The following is a 20,759-nucleotide window of genomic DNA, read 5'->3' on the forward strand; positions in this document are numbered from 1 at the left end:
AGTGGTTAATTAACCCAAATCTAGCTGCAACAATATTACCTTCCAGGGAGGGGAGCTGTCTGAGTGAGGGAGGGAGGTTGAATTCTTGAAACCCCGAGAATTCTCTCCCCCTGCCCCAGCTGTGATGACCATGTGGGACTATGCTCCTCTGGGATGATGGCAAGTTCCTGGGTGATGGAGGGCAGGTCAACTCCTCCCAAAGGCAGCATATGCTGGATCAAAGGGGCATCAAGAGTAAGCATGGGGAGATTGAGGGTGACAAAAGGAGGGGGTTTGTTGGCAGGTTGTCAGTCAGAGTCAGGTACCAGATTATCAGTTCTTCTGACACTCCCCTGTTTATCTGTCAGTTAGGGCTCCCTGATTGGACAAAAGTTAACTGTCCCTGTCAGGGAACTCATATTTTATCAAAAAGAATAAAACATTTATTGAACAAGGAACACAAGAGCTCAATGACACTAGACAAAATGAATGGTTTGAAAGATTTCATTTGGACATCGCAAACGAGATTTGAAAAAGGGCTTTTTCACTCGGGAATCTGGAATGGATGTCATAGAATCCCTACAGTGACGAAACAGGCCATTTGGCCCAACAAGTCCACACTGATCCTTCGAGGAGTTACCCACCCTAGACGTTTTATCGTATTACTCTACTTTTCCCCTGATTAATGAACCTAACCTAACCCATCAGGCCCAAATCAATTGTGGGCAGCACGGTGGCACAGTGGTTAGCACTGCTGCCTCACAGCGCCAGAGACCTGGGGTTCAATTCCCGCCTCAGGAGACTCTCTGTGTGGAGTTTGCAAATTTTCCCCGAGTCTGCGTGGGTTTCCTCCGGGTGCTCTGGTTTCCTCCCACAATCCAAAGCACAGGTTAGATGAATTGGCCTGGCTAAATTGCCCGTAGTGTTAGGTGAATGGGTAAATGTAGGGGAATGGGTCTGGGTGGGTTCCGGGTATGCGTGGACTTGTTGGGCCAAAGCGCATGTTTTCACACTGTAAGTAATCTAATCTACAAATCCCTGATCACTGTGGGCAATTTAGCAAAGGCCAATTCATATAACCTGCATGTCTTCAGATTGTGGGAGGAAAACAAAATACCCAAAGGAAATCCATGCAGACATGGGTAGGACATGCTCACTCCACACAGACAGTTGCCTGAAGCTGGAATCGAACCTGGGTCAAAACACTTGGATTAGCCTTGACTTCACTCCAGCCTCTGCCTCCACTTCTGGCCCCACCCACTTTGCAACCAAGACTCAGACTACGTTTCCAGAGTCACTCTGAGTCCAACTGCCGACCTGCAGCCAGCCAGCACACTCGGTCTCCTTCCTCATCCATCCACCCCAACAGTGCACCCTATCCCTCCACTTTTCCCTCTTCACCTCATCCCCACTTTCCCACTACCCCACCTCACTCCACAACCCATCTCCGCCCCAATCTCCTTTCTCTTCCACACCCATTCCCCGTGCTATACCACACCACATGCCATCAACCTACCCTCCTCCCCACCTTCAACAAACTTGGGCCCACCCGAAAACCTCACGCCTGAGCCTTGCCCCATATTTACTGTCCCGCCCCGAACTCGAACTCACTGAGGACAAAATGTCCATCCTCAGGAAAGGGCTCACAGTCATTCCTGCCCGACCCCACCTCAACGAAACCCGCAACCGCCACGAAGCGGAGCTCTTCTTCCACCACCTCGACTTCCGTGTCGTCTTCTTTAACAAAAACTCCCAACCTCCCTCTGAGGACCCTTACTCCCACCTCCAACCTTCCTCCTCCCCTTGGTCACGCCTCCAGATGTATACACAGACCTAGACCTCTTCATTGCTGACCAGCCACGTCAATTTCTCCACCCTCCCCCCACCCCCCACCCTCTCCAACCACAACCCCGCTGAAAGTGCAGTGCTCCACTCTCTCTGCACCAACCCCTGGTTCAGCATCAAACCCACTGACAAAGGCAGAGCGATGGTAGTCTGGAGAATGGACCTCGATGTGCCTGTGGCCAATCAGCAACTCTCCAACACCACGTCCTACCTCCTCCTTGCCCATGACCACATCGCGTCCCATCAGGCCAAAATCACTCGCACTGTCAGTGCCCTCATTAACTCCAGGGATCTCCCCTCCACTGCCTCTAATCTCATAGTCCCCCATCCCCGCAATGCCCAGTTCTACCTGCTCCCCAAGATCCACAAATCCTACTACCCCGGCTGACCGATCATCCCAGCATGCTCCTGCCCCACCGACCTCCTCTCATCCTACCTGGACTCCACCTTCTCCTCCTTGGTTCAGGCACTTCCCACCTACATCTGCTACATCAACCACACCCTCCATCTCTTCAGAAAACTTCAGTTTTCTGGCCCCGAGTGCTTTATCTTCACGATGGATGTGCAGACCTTATATATGTCCATACCCAATAAGGATGGCCTCCAGGCCTTCCACCTCTTCCTCTCCAACAAACACATCCAGTCCACCTCCACCAATATCCTCCTCTGCCTCGCTGAACTGGTACTCACTATCAATAACGTTCCCTTTAAGTCTTCTTCCTTCCTCCAAATCCAGGGAGTGGCCATGGGCATCCGCCCGCCTCTTTATCAGCTATGTCGAACAGTCCCTCTTTAGTGCCTACACAGGCACAGTGCCCCAACTCTTCTGCCATTACATTGACTGCATGATGGAGTGACCTGCACCCAGGCTGAACTGGAGCAGTTCATCGACTTCGCTCACAACTTTCACCCCACCCTCAAATTGACTTGGTCCATCTCGGACACCTTCCTTCCCTTTCTTGACCTCTCCATTCCCATCTGTGGTGACAGTGTTCAGACAGGCATTTACTACAAACCAACAGACTCCCATTACTACCTGGATTCCACTTCCGCCCACCGAGTATCCTACAAGAACTTCATCCCATTCTCCCAATTCCTCTGCTTCTGCGCAATCTGCTCGGATGAGGAGACATTCCAGTTGTCACAGACGTCCACCTATTTTGAACAACGTGCTTTTCCTCCTTCTGTCATCCACTGCACCATTGCCATTTCCCATTCCATTGGTCTCAAACCACCACCTCCAAACACAATAAAGACAGAGTCCCCAGTGTCCTCACCTGTCACCCCATCAATCTCCGTATCCAACGCATCATCCTTAAACACTTCTGCTAACTCCAACTAGACCACACCACCAAGTACATCTTTCTCTCCCCACCCCTGGCTGCCTTCCACAAGGACCATTCCGTTTGACAATTTTTGGTTTGTTTCACTCTCCCACCAACCCTCCCGAATCCCGAGATACCTTTCCCTGCAACCCATAAAGAAGTAAAGCCTGCTGGTACATCAACACCTCACCTCCATCCAGTACCCCAAACAGTCCTTCCAGGTGAGACAGAGGTTCACCTGCCTCTCCTCCAACCTAGTTTACTGCATTAGGAGCTCCTGATGTGGTCTTCTCTCCATCCGGAAGACCAAACGTAAACTTAAGGAATGGTTCATCAAGCATCTTAGCTGGGCCTGCAGGGGCTGACCAGACCTCCCAGTCACCACCCATTTTAATTCCCCTTCCCATTCCCTTTCTGACATGACGATCCTTGGCCTCCTCCATTGCCACAACGAACCAAACCGCAAATTGGAGACAGAACACCCCATCTTCCACCTGGGCGCCTGACAGCCCGGAGGGCTCAACATTGACTTCTCCAATTTCATATAACCACCCTTCCCATCCCATGTCTCCCTTCCCAACCCCTCTCCCTACATTCCACTCCTTCCTGCCACCTACTAGATTCATTTCTCCCATTGACAAACCAGGTCATAACCTCCACCTGTCTCCACCAATCACCACTTCATCATCCGATCCCTGCCACCCCCTTTATCTTCAGCTCCCCCTACACCCATCTCCATTCCTGAAAAAGGATTACACCCGAAACGTCAACTAGGGTGGCACGGTGGCTCAGTGGTTATCACGGCTGCCTCACAGCACCAGGGACCTGGGTTCAATTCCCGTCGCCTGTGTGAAGTTTGCACATTCTCCCATGTCTGCGTGAGTTTCCTCCAGGTGCTCTGGGTTCCTCACATAATCCAAAAATGTGCAGGCCAGGTGAATTGGCTGTGCTAAATTCGCCCATAGTTTTAGGTGTGTTAGTCAGGGGTAAATATCAGGTAGAGAAATAGGTTTGTGTGGGTTATGCGTCAGAGGGGTTGTGCGGACTTGTTGGGCTGAAGGGCCTGTTTCCACACTGTAGAGAAGGGCGCAGCATGGTGGCTCAGTGGTTAGCACTGCTGCCTCAGCGTGCCAGGGATCCGGGTTTGATTCCATCCTCAGACGACTGTCTGTGTGGAGATTGCACATTCTCCCCGTGTCTGCATGGGTTTCCCCCGCGTGCTCCGGTTTCCGCCCACAGTTCAAAAATGTGCCAGTCAGGTGAATTGTCCATACTAAATTTCCCATAGTGTTAGGTGCATTAGTCAGAGGGGAAATGGGTCTGGGTGGGTTACTCTTTGGGGTCAGTGTGGACTGGTTGGGCTGAATGCCCTGTTTCCATACTTTTGGGAGTCTAATCTAATCTACTCCGCTGCCTGGCTTGCTCTGTTCTTCCAGCCTCCTGTCTGTCTACATTGAATGGAAACAGCAGGAAAGAGTTGACAATCAAGTATCAGGGCCATAAACAAATGGGACATGCAACAGATAGATGCATTGAGGTGGCCTTTCACAAAGAGAAAACCAAACTGGAAATGAAACATTCAGACACAGTGGACTGAAATTGTGAGACCATGCATTTTGGTCAGAATAATCTAAAGGCCGACTAGTATTTAAATTGTGAGAGATTCCAACAAAGTGCAGTACAGAGTGATCTGGGTGTTCTTGTGCATGGGACACTGAAAGTAAGTGCAGGTGCATCAAGTAATTGAGAAGTTGAATGGAATTTTCAACTTTATTCCTGGGGGTTGGAATTTAAAATTAGCGAAAGCCTGTTCAAACTGTACAGTGTGTTACTGAGCCTGCATTTGGATTATTGTGTGCAATTTTGGTCCCTGTTTTTAAGAAAGAATGGACAGCCATTGGATTCTCTCTCCTGCTCCTATTTCCCATGTCCTTGTGTGCTCCAGTGTCCTTCCCTCATAGTGGAGCTGGTTGGAGCCTGCCTGCAGTAACAGCCTCCAGTCTCTGAGTGGTGCTGCCAAAAGATCTGCCTTGCTGTCACAGTTCCCACATTACAACAATGTCTGGACTTCAGAAGTATTCCATTGGCTGTAAAACATTTCCAAACATCCTAAGTTCAAGGATGGTATAACAGAAATATAACTCTCTCTCTTTTTATATTTTATCTCCATGCCTTCCCACCTATTACTGAACAACATTCCACACTTGTGTCAAGTCTGGAATGAATCATGAATCTCTGGGAGAACTTAATCAATGACAACACTTGGATTAATGACCACCTCCTCAGTGGGCTTTGAGGGTGTAGGTCAATAGCAGTCTCCTTGTGACTTGATCTGAGTTGGTCTGAGTCAGTCAGTGTTATTGTTCTGGGTAGAGACGGTACTGACCAACCTCAGACCCTGTGATCTGATTGAGATGAAGGGTTAGCTGTGCAGGGCTTTCACACATGGCTCATAAACATAGTGAAGCAGGGGTTCCCCATTTTGCGTGAATAAATGGAACTAACAAACTGGGTGGGCGTGACACCCGCACACTATCCCCAAGTGAGTGGGGATAGGAACAATAATATTCTCAGACAGAAAGGATGGTAGAAATGGTACCCCACAGAGAGAGAGAGAGAGAGAGAGAGAGAGAGGACAGGAAGCAGGACACTCCCCAGAGACAGGCGAACAGTAACTGTCTGCTCCCCACTTTCTTGTTGTGACATATATCCTTGGGAAATGGGTTTGGTTTATATTTTCTCAATTGTATTTCGGTTTGACGATGTGATTCGGGAACAAGGATTCCAATTCCATATTTTGTGTGGCAGCAGATCCACTGAAGGTCATGCTTTCATTTGGAGTTTGCCCAGGATTCTGTCCAGGCTGATACAGCATGGTCTACCAGTGCTGCTCCTATTGGGCTAATCCATCACAAATGAGGGAATCTGGCAGACACTTTCTCTTTGTGCTAGCAAAGGGAAATTTGTTTACACTGTAATTGCCGCCAAAGAAATTAGTCAGTGGATATATTTCCAGCTGAATATAATGTTCTGTTTTTCATGATGGGATTAACCTCGACTGTTCCCACTTGCCTTGACACCGACAGTGGAACAGGAAGTCACCACACAATGGTCTCCTGGCTCACACTGAGAAACCAAGTTCATGGTATAACTGCAGAGAGCAAGACAATGGCTTGGACTCACCGACCAACCAGAGGTTTCAGCCAACAACTGGGTCACAGGCAAATGGAGTGTTGTGTAAACGCTCAGTATCTCAGGGAACAAACACAACTACTGAGCTATAAAATTGTACAGGATTTTTTATGAAAATTGGCATTCCAAAAATAAAATCCAAACACAATATGTATAAAAACTGAGTACAATCTCATTACAAAGACTCCAGCATTTCCTTTGAAAGCTGGACGATAATGAGATGAGAATTCAAACAACTACCCACTCTATCCCATGGTGTTCTCTTCATAACACGTTTGCAAGCCTCTTAAAAACACGGAAGGAGAGAGAAACATTATAAACTATATTACCACGAGTGAGGACCCATTAAATACTAGGACCGTGATGTTATATGCTCCCAGCCAGAAATAACACAGATGCATTCACATCATTAGTTTGTTAAATGATGTTAAAAAGTCTGCCAACCACTTTCATGAAGACGGAGTATTTAAATCTCAAGACGCGTTGATGACTAATTTCCAGTATCATAGCAAGGAAGCAGCAGCTGACACGTGAACTCCAACAAACTAATGATAACAGGCACTGAATACAGAGCAGGCTCCTGCGAGAGAAAAAAAAATCAACAGCCGAGGTCTGTCCAGTGCTGGGAGAATTTTAGACAAGACACCTTGTTGCCAGCAACTTACTGCAGCTTAAAAATTCCAGTACGATCAGAAAGAGAAAAAAGCACAATGTGCAGATTGTTGAACAGGCCCCTACACCTGGGCCTGAGGCAGGAGCCCAAGCTCCAACACACTGGCCTCACTTCACACCAACCTTCACACAGTGCGGGGTCATGAACTCCGGTCATCAATCCCTCTGGGATCGGGACGGAGTGAGGGAACAGGGACAATTGTAGAAGAGTCAATAAGGAGTAAAGCAAGATGGAGAGGGTGTTTTGGAAAGGGGTTAGAAGAGGAAGTATACTTTGTGTCACTCAGTACTGACATCATCTCCGTGTATCATAGAATGAACATAACAGCACACTGTCAAGACAAGCAAAAGTCACACTGAAGTACTTTTCTTATCATGGGGACATTTTCATTGTGGTGTGATAAGTACCCTACTTCTGAAGCTGTACTCTCTCTCTATGGGTCTGTACAGATTGAGCCTGTTCGCTCCAAGCAGGGCCCCAGTTTATGTTTTACTGATCAGGGACAGTGAAGCAGCTGCCCTGTAGTGGCGAGAGAGCGCTTGCACGGCTGCTGAGGATTATGGGTAAGGTCCCCTTCCATTCGCGCCCAAACAAACCAGCAGCCACTTCAGCTGCTTTATTGAAAATCACAAGATTTGAGGCGCTGATCCTTCAACGGTGGAACTGACCACACGATCATACGAATTCGGGACAAAAATGAAGGAGATTCATCCTCTTTAGCCTGCTCCCCACGTCTGACCTGATTATTCCACATTCTTGCCTCACTCTGATAGATTCTTGATAAGCAATGGCTATCTACTTCTTCACTACAAACATTCAGAGGTTTCATTTCAATGTTTGAAGAAGAGTTCCAAAGACCTATGACCTTAAGCAAGAAAAAAAAACTCTGCTTATCTTGGTCTTAAATGCGGGAACTTGTTTTAGTTTTATATTCTCCCTGAAAAGGAAGCATTCTTTTCACATCCACACTGTATTCTATGTTCATGTTGATATAGCATCTGCTTTAATCAGCTGCTCTCCCATGAGAACAGCTGCCTATCCTGCCACCTTCAATGGCTGATGCACATAAATTCCAGGTCCTACTGCCTCTACACCCACCCATACTTGTACCCTTTAGTTTGTTTTGTCTTTCCACGTTTTCCTTCCAAAATGAATCAGTGACGTCTCTTTCCATTAAATTCTATCTGCGACCATCTGCTGATTCCATTAACTTACCTATATCCTTTTTGAAGTTCGGCACGATCTTCTTCATGAGTGGTAACACATCCAAGTTTCATACCATCAGCAAGTTTTAAAACTATGCCTTGTACACGTAGGGTAACATAGATTTAAATATTTTAAATAATTTTTAAAATAAACAATTTTATAAACTATTGTAAATCAAGCCAAAAATGTATTGCCCATCTCTAGTTCCTCGGACTGAGTTCTGATCCAGATTATGGGGCTGTTAAGTTTGAATCGTGTCACTGTGGGACTGGAGTCACAGACCGGGTGATGACTGGGTTCCCTTGTCCAAACTACATTCATGAACATTACATTGAGTTTCATGGGTTGTTTTGTTCAGATCCCAGCGCCTTCCTTCCCAGATATTACATGGCTCACCACTGCCCTCTCCAGGACAATTAGGGTAGAGCCACTTTTGTGCCCGCTCATCCGAGGAGAAATCAAAATAAATGATACATTTCAAATGATCAAACTGGTGAGGCTTGAATTCATCTCTTTGAAAGACTGGAGCCTAGCCTAGAAATAGAGCCATGACATGGGTGAACCTGGATTTGTCAGACTGAAAGGTGGAGTGTCCTTCAGATTAACACTAGGATCAGGCACAAAATGAATTACACTCAAAGACCGAACAAACGGCTATCAAAGCGGGTCACCAAACTGCAAAGAGCAGCAATTTATCTTGGAGAACACAACAGGTATCAGTGGGTGTAAGAGTATTAGGCAGGCAATGTCAGATATTGTTGAACACACCAGAAACACAGTCACACAGAAAGTGAAGCTATTGGGATAGAGCAGGGAAACAGGAAAAACTGAATTTCTTCACTGAGAGCTGGAAGGGGTTTTCTCAATTGTAACTCCTCTGAGAATGACAAAGGTTGAAGGACTGTTTATATTATAAACAACACTGCAGCGCGCAAGAAAGGATGCCGAGTGACAGATCTCCTTTAAATTGGAAACAATATCAGAAATAAAGGTCAATGTGATTTTGGATTGAATATTGAGAGTGAGGAGATGGAGTGGAGAATGACCATGGCAGCTGCCCTGAAGAATGGTTAGGTCATGGCTAGAATATGGTGTACAGTTAGGGGCTGCTTTGAGGGACAATACAGAATGGGGCAGGGACAGGGGATCAAGGGTCACAAAAAAATGTGCAGGATAGCAAATGGAAAATGCCATGGAAATGCAGGTTTACAGGGATAGGGTAGGGGAGGTGTGGGTCTGGGTGGGATGGTCTTCAAGGGGTCAATATGAGCTTGCTGGGCTGTGTGGCGTCCTTCCACCTGTAGGGATTCCTCAATTCGATGATTCTGTGAAGGGCAGAACAGGATCTCAACATTGGAGGGAGAGAATTCTGATGATCAAAAATTCTGAAACAAATAAACACAGTAAATGTAGATTTACTATCAGTGCAGACAAACTGAAAGGAAAAATGACTTATTCACCAGTCATATACCAGGTACAGAAGAGATCAGGAAAAATATTTTGATGCAGTTATTGGAACTTAATGATGAATGATGATAAACATAGTGCTCCACTCAAAAAAAAGACAGAATTACTTCTTAGAATTTCAACAGCCCTGAAGCAAAAGTGGAAATCAGGATCAAATAGTCATTTGAGAATATAGTACTTGAGTGAGACAAAACCATTGGGCCATTCAGCCCAATGAGCCCACACCAACATTCTGAAGAGCATCCCACCCAGACCTATCCCCCTAGCCCTGAATCTTCCATTGTTAATGCACCTTACCTGCACATCCATGAGCACTATGGGTAATTTTGTATTGCCAATCCACCTTGCTTGCGCTTCTTAGAACTGTGGGAGAAAGCCAGGGCACCTGACAGAACCCCACATAGACATGGGGTTGAACATGCAAAATCCACACAGACACGTTCCCAAGGGTAGAATCAAACTTGGTACCCTGGCACTGCGAGGCAGCAATGCAAAGCACTGAGCCACCATGCCCCTCATTACAGCGGGTCTGGAGTCACACGTGGGTCAGGGCAAGTAAGGCTGACAACATCGTTCTTGAATTCAAATCCCCATGTCGGCTATGGCAGGATTTGAACCCAGGTCGCCAGAACAATAGCTGAGTTTCTGGATGAATAATCCAGCGATAATAACACGAGGCCATTGCCTCCCCCTGTGTGTGCCTATCTAATGGTGCTGGAATTGGCCTTCCCCCCATTTAGATTTCTGCTTAATTGCTGCTCTACTTTTGCTCTACTAATGCTTTTCACATGAAGTGCTTTTCACTTAATGACTTTGATGCTTATAGAGTTCTGGTCAGTTTCGCCAAAATGCTCACGCCACGTTTGCCCATTCTCCCTACAATCCTTTGTATCATTGACACAAGGAATAAGTACCTCATTTCTTTTGGACAAGGAGCTGAGGCTCCTGCAATGCTAAATTCAGGCTGCATCGACCTGCTCACTTTTAGTCACACCCTCCTGTCCCTGACCACTGGCCATAATATGAAGTATTTAATCTACAAGGTGTGACTGCCTCCCCAACCACAGTGTCCAGGTAACTCTCCCCCCCGATGTGTCACAGTGTTTGAAGCTCAGATTCCAGCTCATCAACTCTGAGCTGGAGTGCCTTGAGCAACCAACACATGCTGCAGATGTGGTCACTCTGAGCTACAATGGGCTCCACCAGCTTTGCCATCGTGCAATTACTACACATCGTCTGGCCCTGTATGTGGAAATTGTTTAATGAGTTTTTAATTGCTCCTTGGCGGTTGCTGCAGTTCTAACGGGCTTCTCGGACTTTTGGCTAAGATCAAGTGTCTGTTCTTATCAGGACAGGTGTCGAGTTGCGAGTCATCAGAGCTCGTGAAGAGATCATTGCCGGATCGTGATTGGACGTTGGAGGATCGTTTGGTTGTGCTGACCGGCTCTTGGTGGATCTTGATGCTGGCTTCGGCCTAACGCCAATTCAGGGACCAGCCAACCTCAGAGCTATGGCCTCGACAGCTACCCGCAGCCCTGGGCAGGGGGTTGTAAACACAGTCAGTGTGATTGTGAAGAAGATTGAGGATCATACACTGCTCGACCGCACACTGTTTATCAAGAAGGTACAATTGGGATGCTGTGGGTTTGCTGCTGCTGACATGTGCTGCCTGCAGGTTTTCCCTGGGGCAGGCGACGTTGATGTGAACTTCAGAAGCGTGAAGCAGTTTGAACAGCTCCTGAAGGTCTTCAAGGAGAAGGAAGGGGAGCTGCTGTTTTCCATCTTGTCATCGACCCCATTGTGTGTGCTTCCTGCATAGAGGAATCGGGTTGTTACAATCCATATGTACAACCCTTGTGTTGCAGCGGCTGATGTCCTGATCTTCCTGGGAGGGTATGTCCAAGTTGAGGGAGAAGCCAATGATGTGATCGACCCCTTTGGGATTTGGACCAGTAAGCGGCAGGTCAGGGTAACTCTGAGGGCCGATGGTAGTGGCAACATCCTCCACCCACTCTCGAGCTTCGCAATTGGAGGGAGCAGAGGCTACCTGACATATGCAGGGCAGCCGAAAGTGTGCAAAACCTGCGGAAAGTCGGGACACGTGGCGGCGGATTGCAAAGTTACCATCTGCAGGAACTGCAAACAGGAGGGTCACTTGACGAAGGACCGTCAGGAAGAAAAGAGTTGCAACCTGTGCGGAGAGGCGGGCCACATGTATAAGACCTGCCCAAGATGGGGGGGCCCCACTTACGCACAGATGGCTGGAGTTGGCAATGTGAGCCGTGGACCCCCAAAGACCAGTAAGGTCCACCCAGACAGTAGAGAAAAGGAGTCTGGTGACACCCAGAAAGAAGAACAGGCTGGAGTGGAGGAGGCGGCAGCCAGCGGAGAGACACAGCAGCTGATCCGAGCTCTAGCCGGGCAGATGGAAGAAATGGAGGAGGAGGAGGTAATCAAGCAGGCAGAGTAGTGGATACCTGTTAAAAACAGCAAGAGGAAATCTTGCCAAGCCCCCAAAGCCTCCCAGCAAGAGGGGAAAAGACAGCTGCATGAGGGAGGGACGGCCAGCTCTTCGGAGGGGGAAGATGGACTCAAAGAAGGCCATCACCACCAGAAGAAGAGACAGAGCGCCGTCGGTAAAGAGGAGAGCATTTCCTCCCAACCAGGAAATAACGGACCCTCCGAATTCCACCCTCCACCCAGTGAGAACCAGGGGGTACCCACTGCCACACAACTACAGGCAACCGAGAGCTGTGATCCTCTGACAGTCCCATTGTCAGACACAGAACTGGACAGTGACGACCCTTGCCTTGGCTCAATGACACCAGAGCGGGTAAATGACCCCAGTGAGGAGCTGGATAACTACCTCAGCACAACGAAGGTCCAGCAGTTCGTGCTTACGATGGGGATGTAGACAAGCTACCCCAGAGACAAGACAATCAAATGGACAATGGTAACCCCATAAACTGGGGGTTAAAGAAGCTTCATTTGCTTTCATATAATAGGGCACCCACTGAGGAGCTGGGTTCCGCTGAAGTCACAACCAAATACCAAGAGACAAGGTAGTTAATAAAGGTAACTGTTAATAGGATAACTGTGAATTCGATTAATTCAATATGTTCTTTGTAACGTTAAGACATGCAATGTATATACCTATGAACAACATGGAAAATTGTACAAGTACCAGAGATTTATTTACATGAATAAAGTATATTTTGAAATAATAAAAAAAGTATTTTGAAATTTGCTGCCGGTCTTCAGTTTTTAATATGTAAGGAAACAGGGAAGGCTCCAGCACAGCAGGAGGCTCCTCGTGTCAGTGCTACCTCTTTACTACCTTCATGCACAATGAACATCTCTGTTGAATATTTGTTGTCAGGAAGTGATTGAGTGTGTTTTTAGAGACAGAATAACGGACAAATATGAACTGGTCCGAGAAAGTCAGCATGGATTTACAAAGGTTCAGACATCTTTAACTAACCTGGTTACACTTTGTTAGGAGCTCACTAATGTGGGATATAAGGGAATGTCGATAGATGTCTATAGGGAATTCCAGAAGACATTTAAGAATGTTCCACATAAGAGACATGGAATCAGATGGAAGTTGAGAAATGCATTTACCTTGTGTCAGGAATGGGCCTGGAGCGAGAGACAGAGAGGAGGGAGAATGTGTGTGTTCTCCAATGAGCAAGATGTGAGTAGTGGTGTCCCAGGGACCTGTGGTGGGAGCACAGCTTTTCTTGATATTTCTCAATGACTTGGATGAAGAAATAGAGAACCACACATCCAAGATTGCGAACCACACTGGCAGTGAGGCAGTTTGGAGGAGCTTACAAAGATGGGGAGGGTGGAAGGGCAGAGAGCAGCTTGAGAACAAGGATGTGAATATGAAAATCGAGGTGTTGCTGGACTGGGAGCCAATGTTGGTCCGTGAGGACAGTGGGAGGGAATGGGGGAATGGGACTTGGTGCAAGTTTGGATATCGGTAGCACGGTTTGGAATGAGCTGAAGTTTACGGAAGGCGGTGGCTGTGATGTGGGCCAGGATAAAATTGGAATGGCCATGTTTGTCGTCCCCATGATGAAGCTGAGATTTCAATGGCTGATCTTTTTGATGTGGAGGATGCGGGATCAGATCAACCTCAAAGATAATGCCCACATTGCAAAGTGTCTGGTTGAGCAGCAGACAGTGATCAGGGAGAGAGATGGAGTTTGTACCGGGAGCTGAAGAGGATGGCTTTGATCTTCCCAATGTGTTTCCCAGTGAGCCTGGCTCCTCAGTCCTGACTGCTCTTAGCTGCTGTGATTGTCACTGATTGGACACTTATTATTAGAGATTCTGACCATAGCAGAAAGCCCCAGTGTAAAAAAATAACTGCAAAGACTCTCAGATCGCAAGGTTGCAACTTCACCAATAGAGGAAGTGAAAGAAGGAGCTCGGAGCAGCTGGACGTTTGTTCCTGAGACGGGAGAAAACTGTGAATCGTCTGCACTCCCTGGAATCTGACAGCACAGGGGGATGGCTATTCAGTCCATCATGGCTGTGTGTGACCCAAATAGTCACACTGTTCCTCTCTCTCCTCATCTTTCTTTTTTAGCTGGGCCTCCGATTCCCTCTTGCAGACCTTGGTATATAACACAAGACCGCCCCAAACCTGGGTTCCAAATTGGTGTCTCATTCATTCATTGGGAGACAAACTGCCTGGGCTGGGAAATGAAGCTCTGGACCCTCAACTTTCCCTCTCCCCTCCTGAGGGACACTTCATTCGGTTTTGCATATTCACTTGTGGGAAGTGGGATTCACCGGCTGGTCCATCATTTTTGACCCTGTCCATAGTTGCCCTGAGAGGGTGGTGGGAAGCTGCCGTCTTGAATTGCTATAGTCCACAAGCTGTAAGTTGACCCACATTGCTCTTGGGGAAGGAATGCCAGTAATTTAACCCAACAAGGCTGAGAGAACAGTGACATATTTCCCAGTCAGGATGCTAAGCTTTTCTGAGAGAAACTTGCAGCTCACAGAGTTCCCATGTATCTGCTGCTCTTGTTCTAAATGGAAGTGGACGTGGGTTTGGAAGGAAACCAAAAGAACTTCAGATGCTGTAAATCTGAGACAAAAATAGGAATTGCTGGAAAAACTCAGCAGGTCTGGCAACATCTGTGAAGAGACATCAGAGTTGACTTTCTGGGTCACATGATGCTTCGTGCTCAACCCGAAATGTTAACTCTGATTTCTTTCCACAGATGCTGCCAGATTTGCTGAGCTTTTCGTGCAATTTCTATTTCCCATATGGGTTTGGAAGGTGCTATTTGAGGATGTTTGGAAAGTTTCTGCAGAGCATCTTATCAATAGTACACAAGCTGCTGTGGAGCATTGGACGGAGAGGATGTTTTGAGAATGTGATGCCAATCAAGGAGTTTGTTTTGTTTTGGATGGTATCAAGCTTTTTGAGTGGATAAGAAAGACAGAGGATACGATAGACATAGACAGGAATAGATTAGAGGGATACGGGCCAAATGCAGGCAAATGAGACGAGTTCACTTCAGAAAACCTGGTCAGCATGTGAAAGTTTGGCTTAAGTGTATGTTTCTGTGCTGCATGACTCTGTGACAGCATTATTCTATGAATGTTGTTGGAGCTGCATCCATCCAGGCAAGTGGGGAGTATTCTATCACACTCCTGTCTTGGTCGATGGGCTTTGGGAAATCAGGAGGAGAGATACTCGATACAGTATTCCTCGCCTCTAACCTGCTCTTGTAACCAGTTGACTTTCTGGTCAATGGTACCTCAAGAATGTTGACAGTGGGGATTCAGTGATGGTAATAGTATTGACTGTCAAGGGGCGATGGTTAGATTGTCTCTTATTGGTGATGGTCATTGGCTGGCATTGACATGACACCAAAGTGAAATACTGCTTCTGAGATGAAACCTGGATATTGCCCAGATATTGTTGCATTTGAACGTGGACTGCTTCAGTATCTGAGGAGCTGAGAATAGTGCTGATCATTGTGCAATCTTTGGCAATCATCCCCATTTATGAGCTTGTCTTATGTTGCAATATCTGTTTGGAGTCTGTCCTGTTTAACATGGTGATAGTACCACACAACGCAATGGAGGGGATTCTCAATGTGAAGGTCAGACTTAGTTTCTACAAGGACTGTGTGATGGCCACTCTTACCAATACTGTCAAGGACAGATGCATCTACAGCCACAAGATTGGTGAGGATGGGGTTTTTCCATCTTTTTGGTTCCTTCACCACCAGCTGCAGAGCCAGTCCCTCAGCTACGTCTATTAGGAACCAACCAGCTGGATCAGTCGTGCTACTGCTGAGCCACTCTCAGTTGTGGACATTGAAATCCAACACCCTGAACACACTCTGTGCTGTCACCACCCTCAGTGCTTCCTCCAAGTGCTGTCCAACATGGAGGGGAGACTGATTCATCAGCTGAGGGAGCAAGATATCTTGTAATCACCAGGAGGTTTCCTCGCCCATGTTTAACTTGGTGTCATCAGTCTTCACGGAGTTCAGAGCCAATTTTGAGGCCTTTCAGGGTAACTCCCTCCTGACTGTAGACCATTGTGTCATCAGCTCTGCTGGGTCTGCCTTTCTGTTCGGACAGGACACATGCAGGGACAGTGATGGTGGTGTCTGGGACATTGTCTGGAAGGTATGGTTCTGTGAGTATGACTGTGTCAGGCTGTTGCGTGGCTACTCTGTGAGACAGCTCTCCTGAATTTGGCACTAGCCCCCAGATGTCAGTAAGGAGGATGGAGCAGGGTAGACTGGAGTGTTTATGTCTTTGCCTTTTCGGTGTCTGGATCGATGCCAGGCAGTCCGTCCGGTTTTAATTCTTTGTCGAGTTGTCATGATTGATACAAATGAGAGCCTGGCTCAGCCATTTCAGAGGGCAGTTAAGCGTGAACCACATTGCTGTGGGACAGTGCTGTGGACTGTGACAGTACATTCTGACCTCCCCCACTTCCCAATTTTGTATGTGGAAGGCTGAAGCCTGTCAGCAGGATATTCAACTGAAGGAGCTATCACAGTCCCTGCACAATTCTGTCCCCACATTAATTCAACGCAAATCTTGAATTCACATCACACCTCCAATATCCAAACATTCCAAGAATGTGCACAAAGTTGCAGTAAGAGGAAAGGTGGAGGGGGTGGAGGAACATAAGAACGAGGAGCAGGGGCAGGCAATTCAGCCCCTCGAGCCTGCTCCACCATTTAATACAATCATGGCTGATCCCATCTCAGACTCAACTCCACTTTCCTGCCCACTCTCCATCATCCTTTAACCCATTATTCATTAAAAATCTGTCCATCTCCTCCTTGGTATGAGACAGGGAAGGGACCACTCTATTTCAGAAAAGACTGACAGTAGAAGGGGAAGGAGAGGGGAAAGAATTGGAATATGTTGTGAATGGACAGGATGGGTCAGTGGGTCAGAGCCTGGCCTGTTCTCCAGCTCACACTGATAGCCTCAGGATCTCCTCTCTCTGCTGGGCTTTCATGGAATGAGGTTTATGAACAAACCATTCCCCAGTGAGAATAGGCCAACAGCACAGAACTGTCCTTTGTTTGACAAGAATATGTCCGTCTTCCTCAGAGAGGCCAAACCCTGGTCTATGTGGTAAATAGGGTCTCCCTCCAGGAGAAGACATGCTTCTGGGGTCAAGGGTTAACATCCATTAGTGCGGCAGAGCAGAGGGAGATTTATCCTGCATTCAACTGTCACCACCTGGGACACTGTGAGAAAGGCAGAGAAGCGAGACAGAGAGTGACATGGAGGGTGTGTGTGTGTGTGTGTGAGAGAGAGAGAGAGACAGAGAAAGTGTGTGTGTGTGAGTGAGATAGAGAGAGAGAGAGACAGAGAGAGAGAGAGAGAGATGGAGAGAAGCACCTGAGACAGTGTGAGATATGTGAGGGGACCAAGAGGGAGATAGAGGATAGAGGGAGGTAGAAATGGTGAGGCTCAGGGATACAGAGAGAGATGTAAGTCAGTGTGATTGAGTGGGATGGAGAGAGAGAAAGAGACAAGGAGAGGACAAAGAGACAGGGTGGGTGTGAGACCAAACATGAAGAGAATTGAGAGAGAGGGTAGGGTTGAGTGTGAGAGTGAGAGGGACACATGAGTATGGGTAGATACAGAATAACAGAGGTAGGGAGAGAGACTGTAGACTGGGAGGTAGAGAGGGAAGTAGAGAGGGAGGAATAGAGAGGGACAGATAACAATCGAAGGCTTTTAGTGGAAGTGAGAGAGGGAGTAAGTGACAGAAACAGTGAGAGATGGAGAAACTGAGATTATGAGATGGAGTGAGAAAGCATCAGTGAGTTGGAGAGAGTGGCTATGAGACAGAGTGAGACAGAGTGAGTGAGTGAGAGAGAGAGAGAGAGAGAGAGAGAAAGAGAGAAAACATGAGAGAGATTAATAGTGGGAGAGAGAGGTAGAGAGAAAGAGGTGGCAGATGTGAGACAGAGAGAGAGGGACAGGTCTCTGGTCACCATATTCTAGGAAGGATGTGATTGTACTTGAGAGGGTGCAGGGGAGTTTTCTTAGGATGCTGCCTGCAATGGAGGGGCAGCTATGAGGAAAGATTGGCAAGGTTGAGATTGTTTTCCTGGGAGCAGTGAAGGCCGAGAGGGAACCTGATAGGAAGGTTAGGAAGACACCTTTTACATGAGTAAAGGACTCAATAACCAGGAACAGAGACTGAAGGTAACACAGACATAGAAACATATAAACCGCAGCAGGAGAAGGCCATTCGGCCCTTTGAGCCTGCTCTGTCATTCAGTATGATCATGGCTGATCCTACATCTCAAAGCCATATTCCTGCTTTCTCCCCATTCCCTTCATGCTGTTAAAATGCAAACAATTATCTCTGCCTTTTTCGAGAATATATTCAGTTCCTTGTCCTCCACAGCCTTCTGTGGTAGAGAATTCCACAGGTTGACTGTTCACTGAGTGAAGAAATGTTTCCTCATCTCAACCTAAATGGTCTACCCTGTATCCCCCTGAGAGAGTGAATCCTGGTTCCGGACTCTCCAACCAGGCGAAACCTCCTCCCTGTCCAGCCCTGTTGAATTTTATACATTTCAATCAGATCCCCTCTCATCCTTCTGAGCTCGAGTGAGCCCAGGCCCAGTCGAGTTGGAGAGTGAGAGGAGAATTGAGGAGGAATGTTTTCAGCACAAACTCTCATGACAGTGGAGCAGTGTTTAGGTATTCCCTTGTGTTGCTGTAGCCTCCAGGGTAATGGGCCAAGAGCTGGAGGATGGGATTAATGTCATCAGATCTTTGTTTACAAGCACAAACACAATGGGCCAAATGGCCTCAGTCATGTTCACATCAATGGCTCTCTGAGGTAGACAGTGAAAGAGAGAGAGAAGAGGAAGTGTGAGGGGCTGACGTGGCTCTCTCTGCCTGATGCCATTTACATACTGAGGAACACCCAGTCAGACTCTCACAGGCGGCAGCTTTATAAAGCAGAGCCCAGTGAAGGGAGAGTTTATCAGGAACCAGGCCCAGGGACAGGAGCACAAACCATGATTTCACACATCCAGCTGATCTGGCCCCTGGCATTCTGTGTCGCAGGTACAAATCTCTCTCCTTCCACCTTGAATCTTCAGCTGCTCTTCATTTCACTCCAATTTTACTGACTTGTGATTGAAGGGAAAATGCTGAAACCAGAGGAATGCTCAGTGTCTCCAACAATCTCTCATTTGACAGGCTCTTTCTGTGACAGTTCTGACTTCACTGTGTTTCTCTCTGACCCCTCAGGTATCAGTGGGGACATCATCATGACCCAGTCTCCCCCGGTGCTGTCAGTGGAACTGGGCCAGACTGCAACCATCACCTGTAAATCCAGTCAGAGTGCCAGTGGTCATGTTGAATGGTTCCAGCAGCAAGAAGGTCAGAAACCCTCTCTCCTGATCTACAATGCAGCAACACGATTCACAGGAGTCTCCAGCAGATTCACCGGGACACAAGTATCCAGCACGCACTTCACCCTGACAATCAGCAACGTTCAGAATGAGGATGTCGCTGATTATTACTGTCAGCAAAGTTACAGCTCCCCTTGACACAATGATACATAGCTGTACAAAAACCACAATACACATAGTCCAAGCGCCTGTACTGACAGATCCCACAATTTTATGTAATATTAAACAGAGAACACACATCCACTTCCTGCATTAACACCTCCACAGTTATCGATAAATAAAAATGAACAAATTACCCCATGCTGCTATTGTCACTGTCCACTACACACTACAGTCCCTGTGGTGTCCACCACTCACTGAAGGCCGCAAGTCTCCCTCTTACACTCCATGGCCACATGGGAAGAGCAGCTACAAGATTTAACAATGAAAAGTAAAGTTCACAACTCTCCCGAGGCCAGCTAGACATAATCCAGACAGAGAAAATGGGAGAGAGTGAGAAAGAGAGTGAGAGGGGGAGAGAGAGAGAGAGAGAGAGAGAGGGGGGGGGGGAGAGAGAAACAGAATGAGAAAAACAGAAAAACATGAATGTCAAAGAGAATAAGAGAGTAAGTGAGAGACAGAGAGAGACAGGGAGAGGGTGAAAGTGACAGAGGGAAGGAGAGAGCAGAGGTTTTTGTACACTCTCTGAACTGTGAGCTCTCACTGTGGTGCACGTTCGGTAAAGGAACCAAGCTCAGACTGAGTAAGTAAATCCTTTCAATACAAAACTTGCTAAAACACAAATGCTGAAATGTTGAAGGTGTTAGTGGGGAGCTGCAGTGAATAAAATGGTTGATTGAGGAGCACTGTGTCTAACAGGGTGTCCAGCTGTACCTCTTTAGTTCCGTTGCCCCCTTAAACAGCAAAATATTAGTCAGTCAGTTTTACTCACCGTGTGGAGGAGCTCTGTCCATTTGCAGCCTGTGGTCCCATTCCTGCAGCATGGAGTGAAATCAGTGAGTAGCCTCCTGCCAGTCTCAGTGTGACGGACACGGGCAGAGTTTGATGTGAGCTCTGGCTCCCTGTCCCAGTCTCTGATCTCACTGACCTCAGCACCACCAGCAGCAGCAGCAGCAGCACAGTGAG

The 20,759-nt window shown here is 47.4% G+C and overlaps 1 gene segment (V, D, J or C); it reads left to right on the top strand.

Moving 5' to 3' along the window:
- Window positions 1-11,197: 11,197 nt before the first annotated feature.
- On the top strand, window positions 11,198-19,772 carry LOC140479508 (immunoglobulin kappa variable 3-15-like). The segment is given in 3 exon segments: window positions 11,198-11,311; window positions 13,067-13,127; window positions 19,471-19,772. Coding segments are annotated over 3 exon segments (477 nt in total).
- Window positions 19,773-20,759: the final 987 nt, after the last annotated feature.

This window comes from Chiloscyllium punctatum, chromosome 7 (assembly GCF_047496795.1).
Source record: "Chiloscyllium punctatum isolate Juve2018m chromosome 7, sChiPun1.3, whole genome shotgun sequence".
Lineage (NCBI taxonomy): Eukaryota > Metazoa > Chordata > Chondrichthyes > Orectolobiformes > Hemiscylliidae > Chiloscyllium > Chiloscyllium punctatum.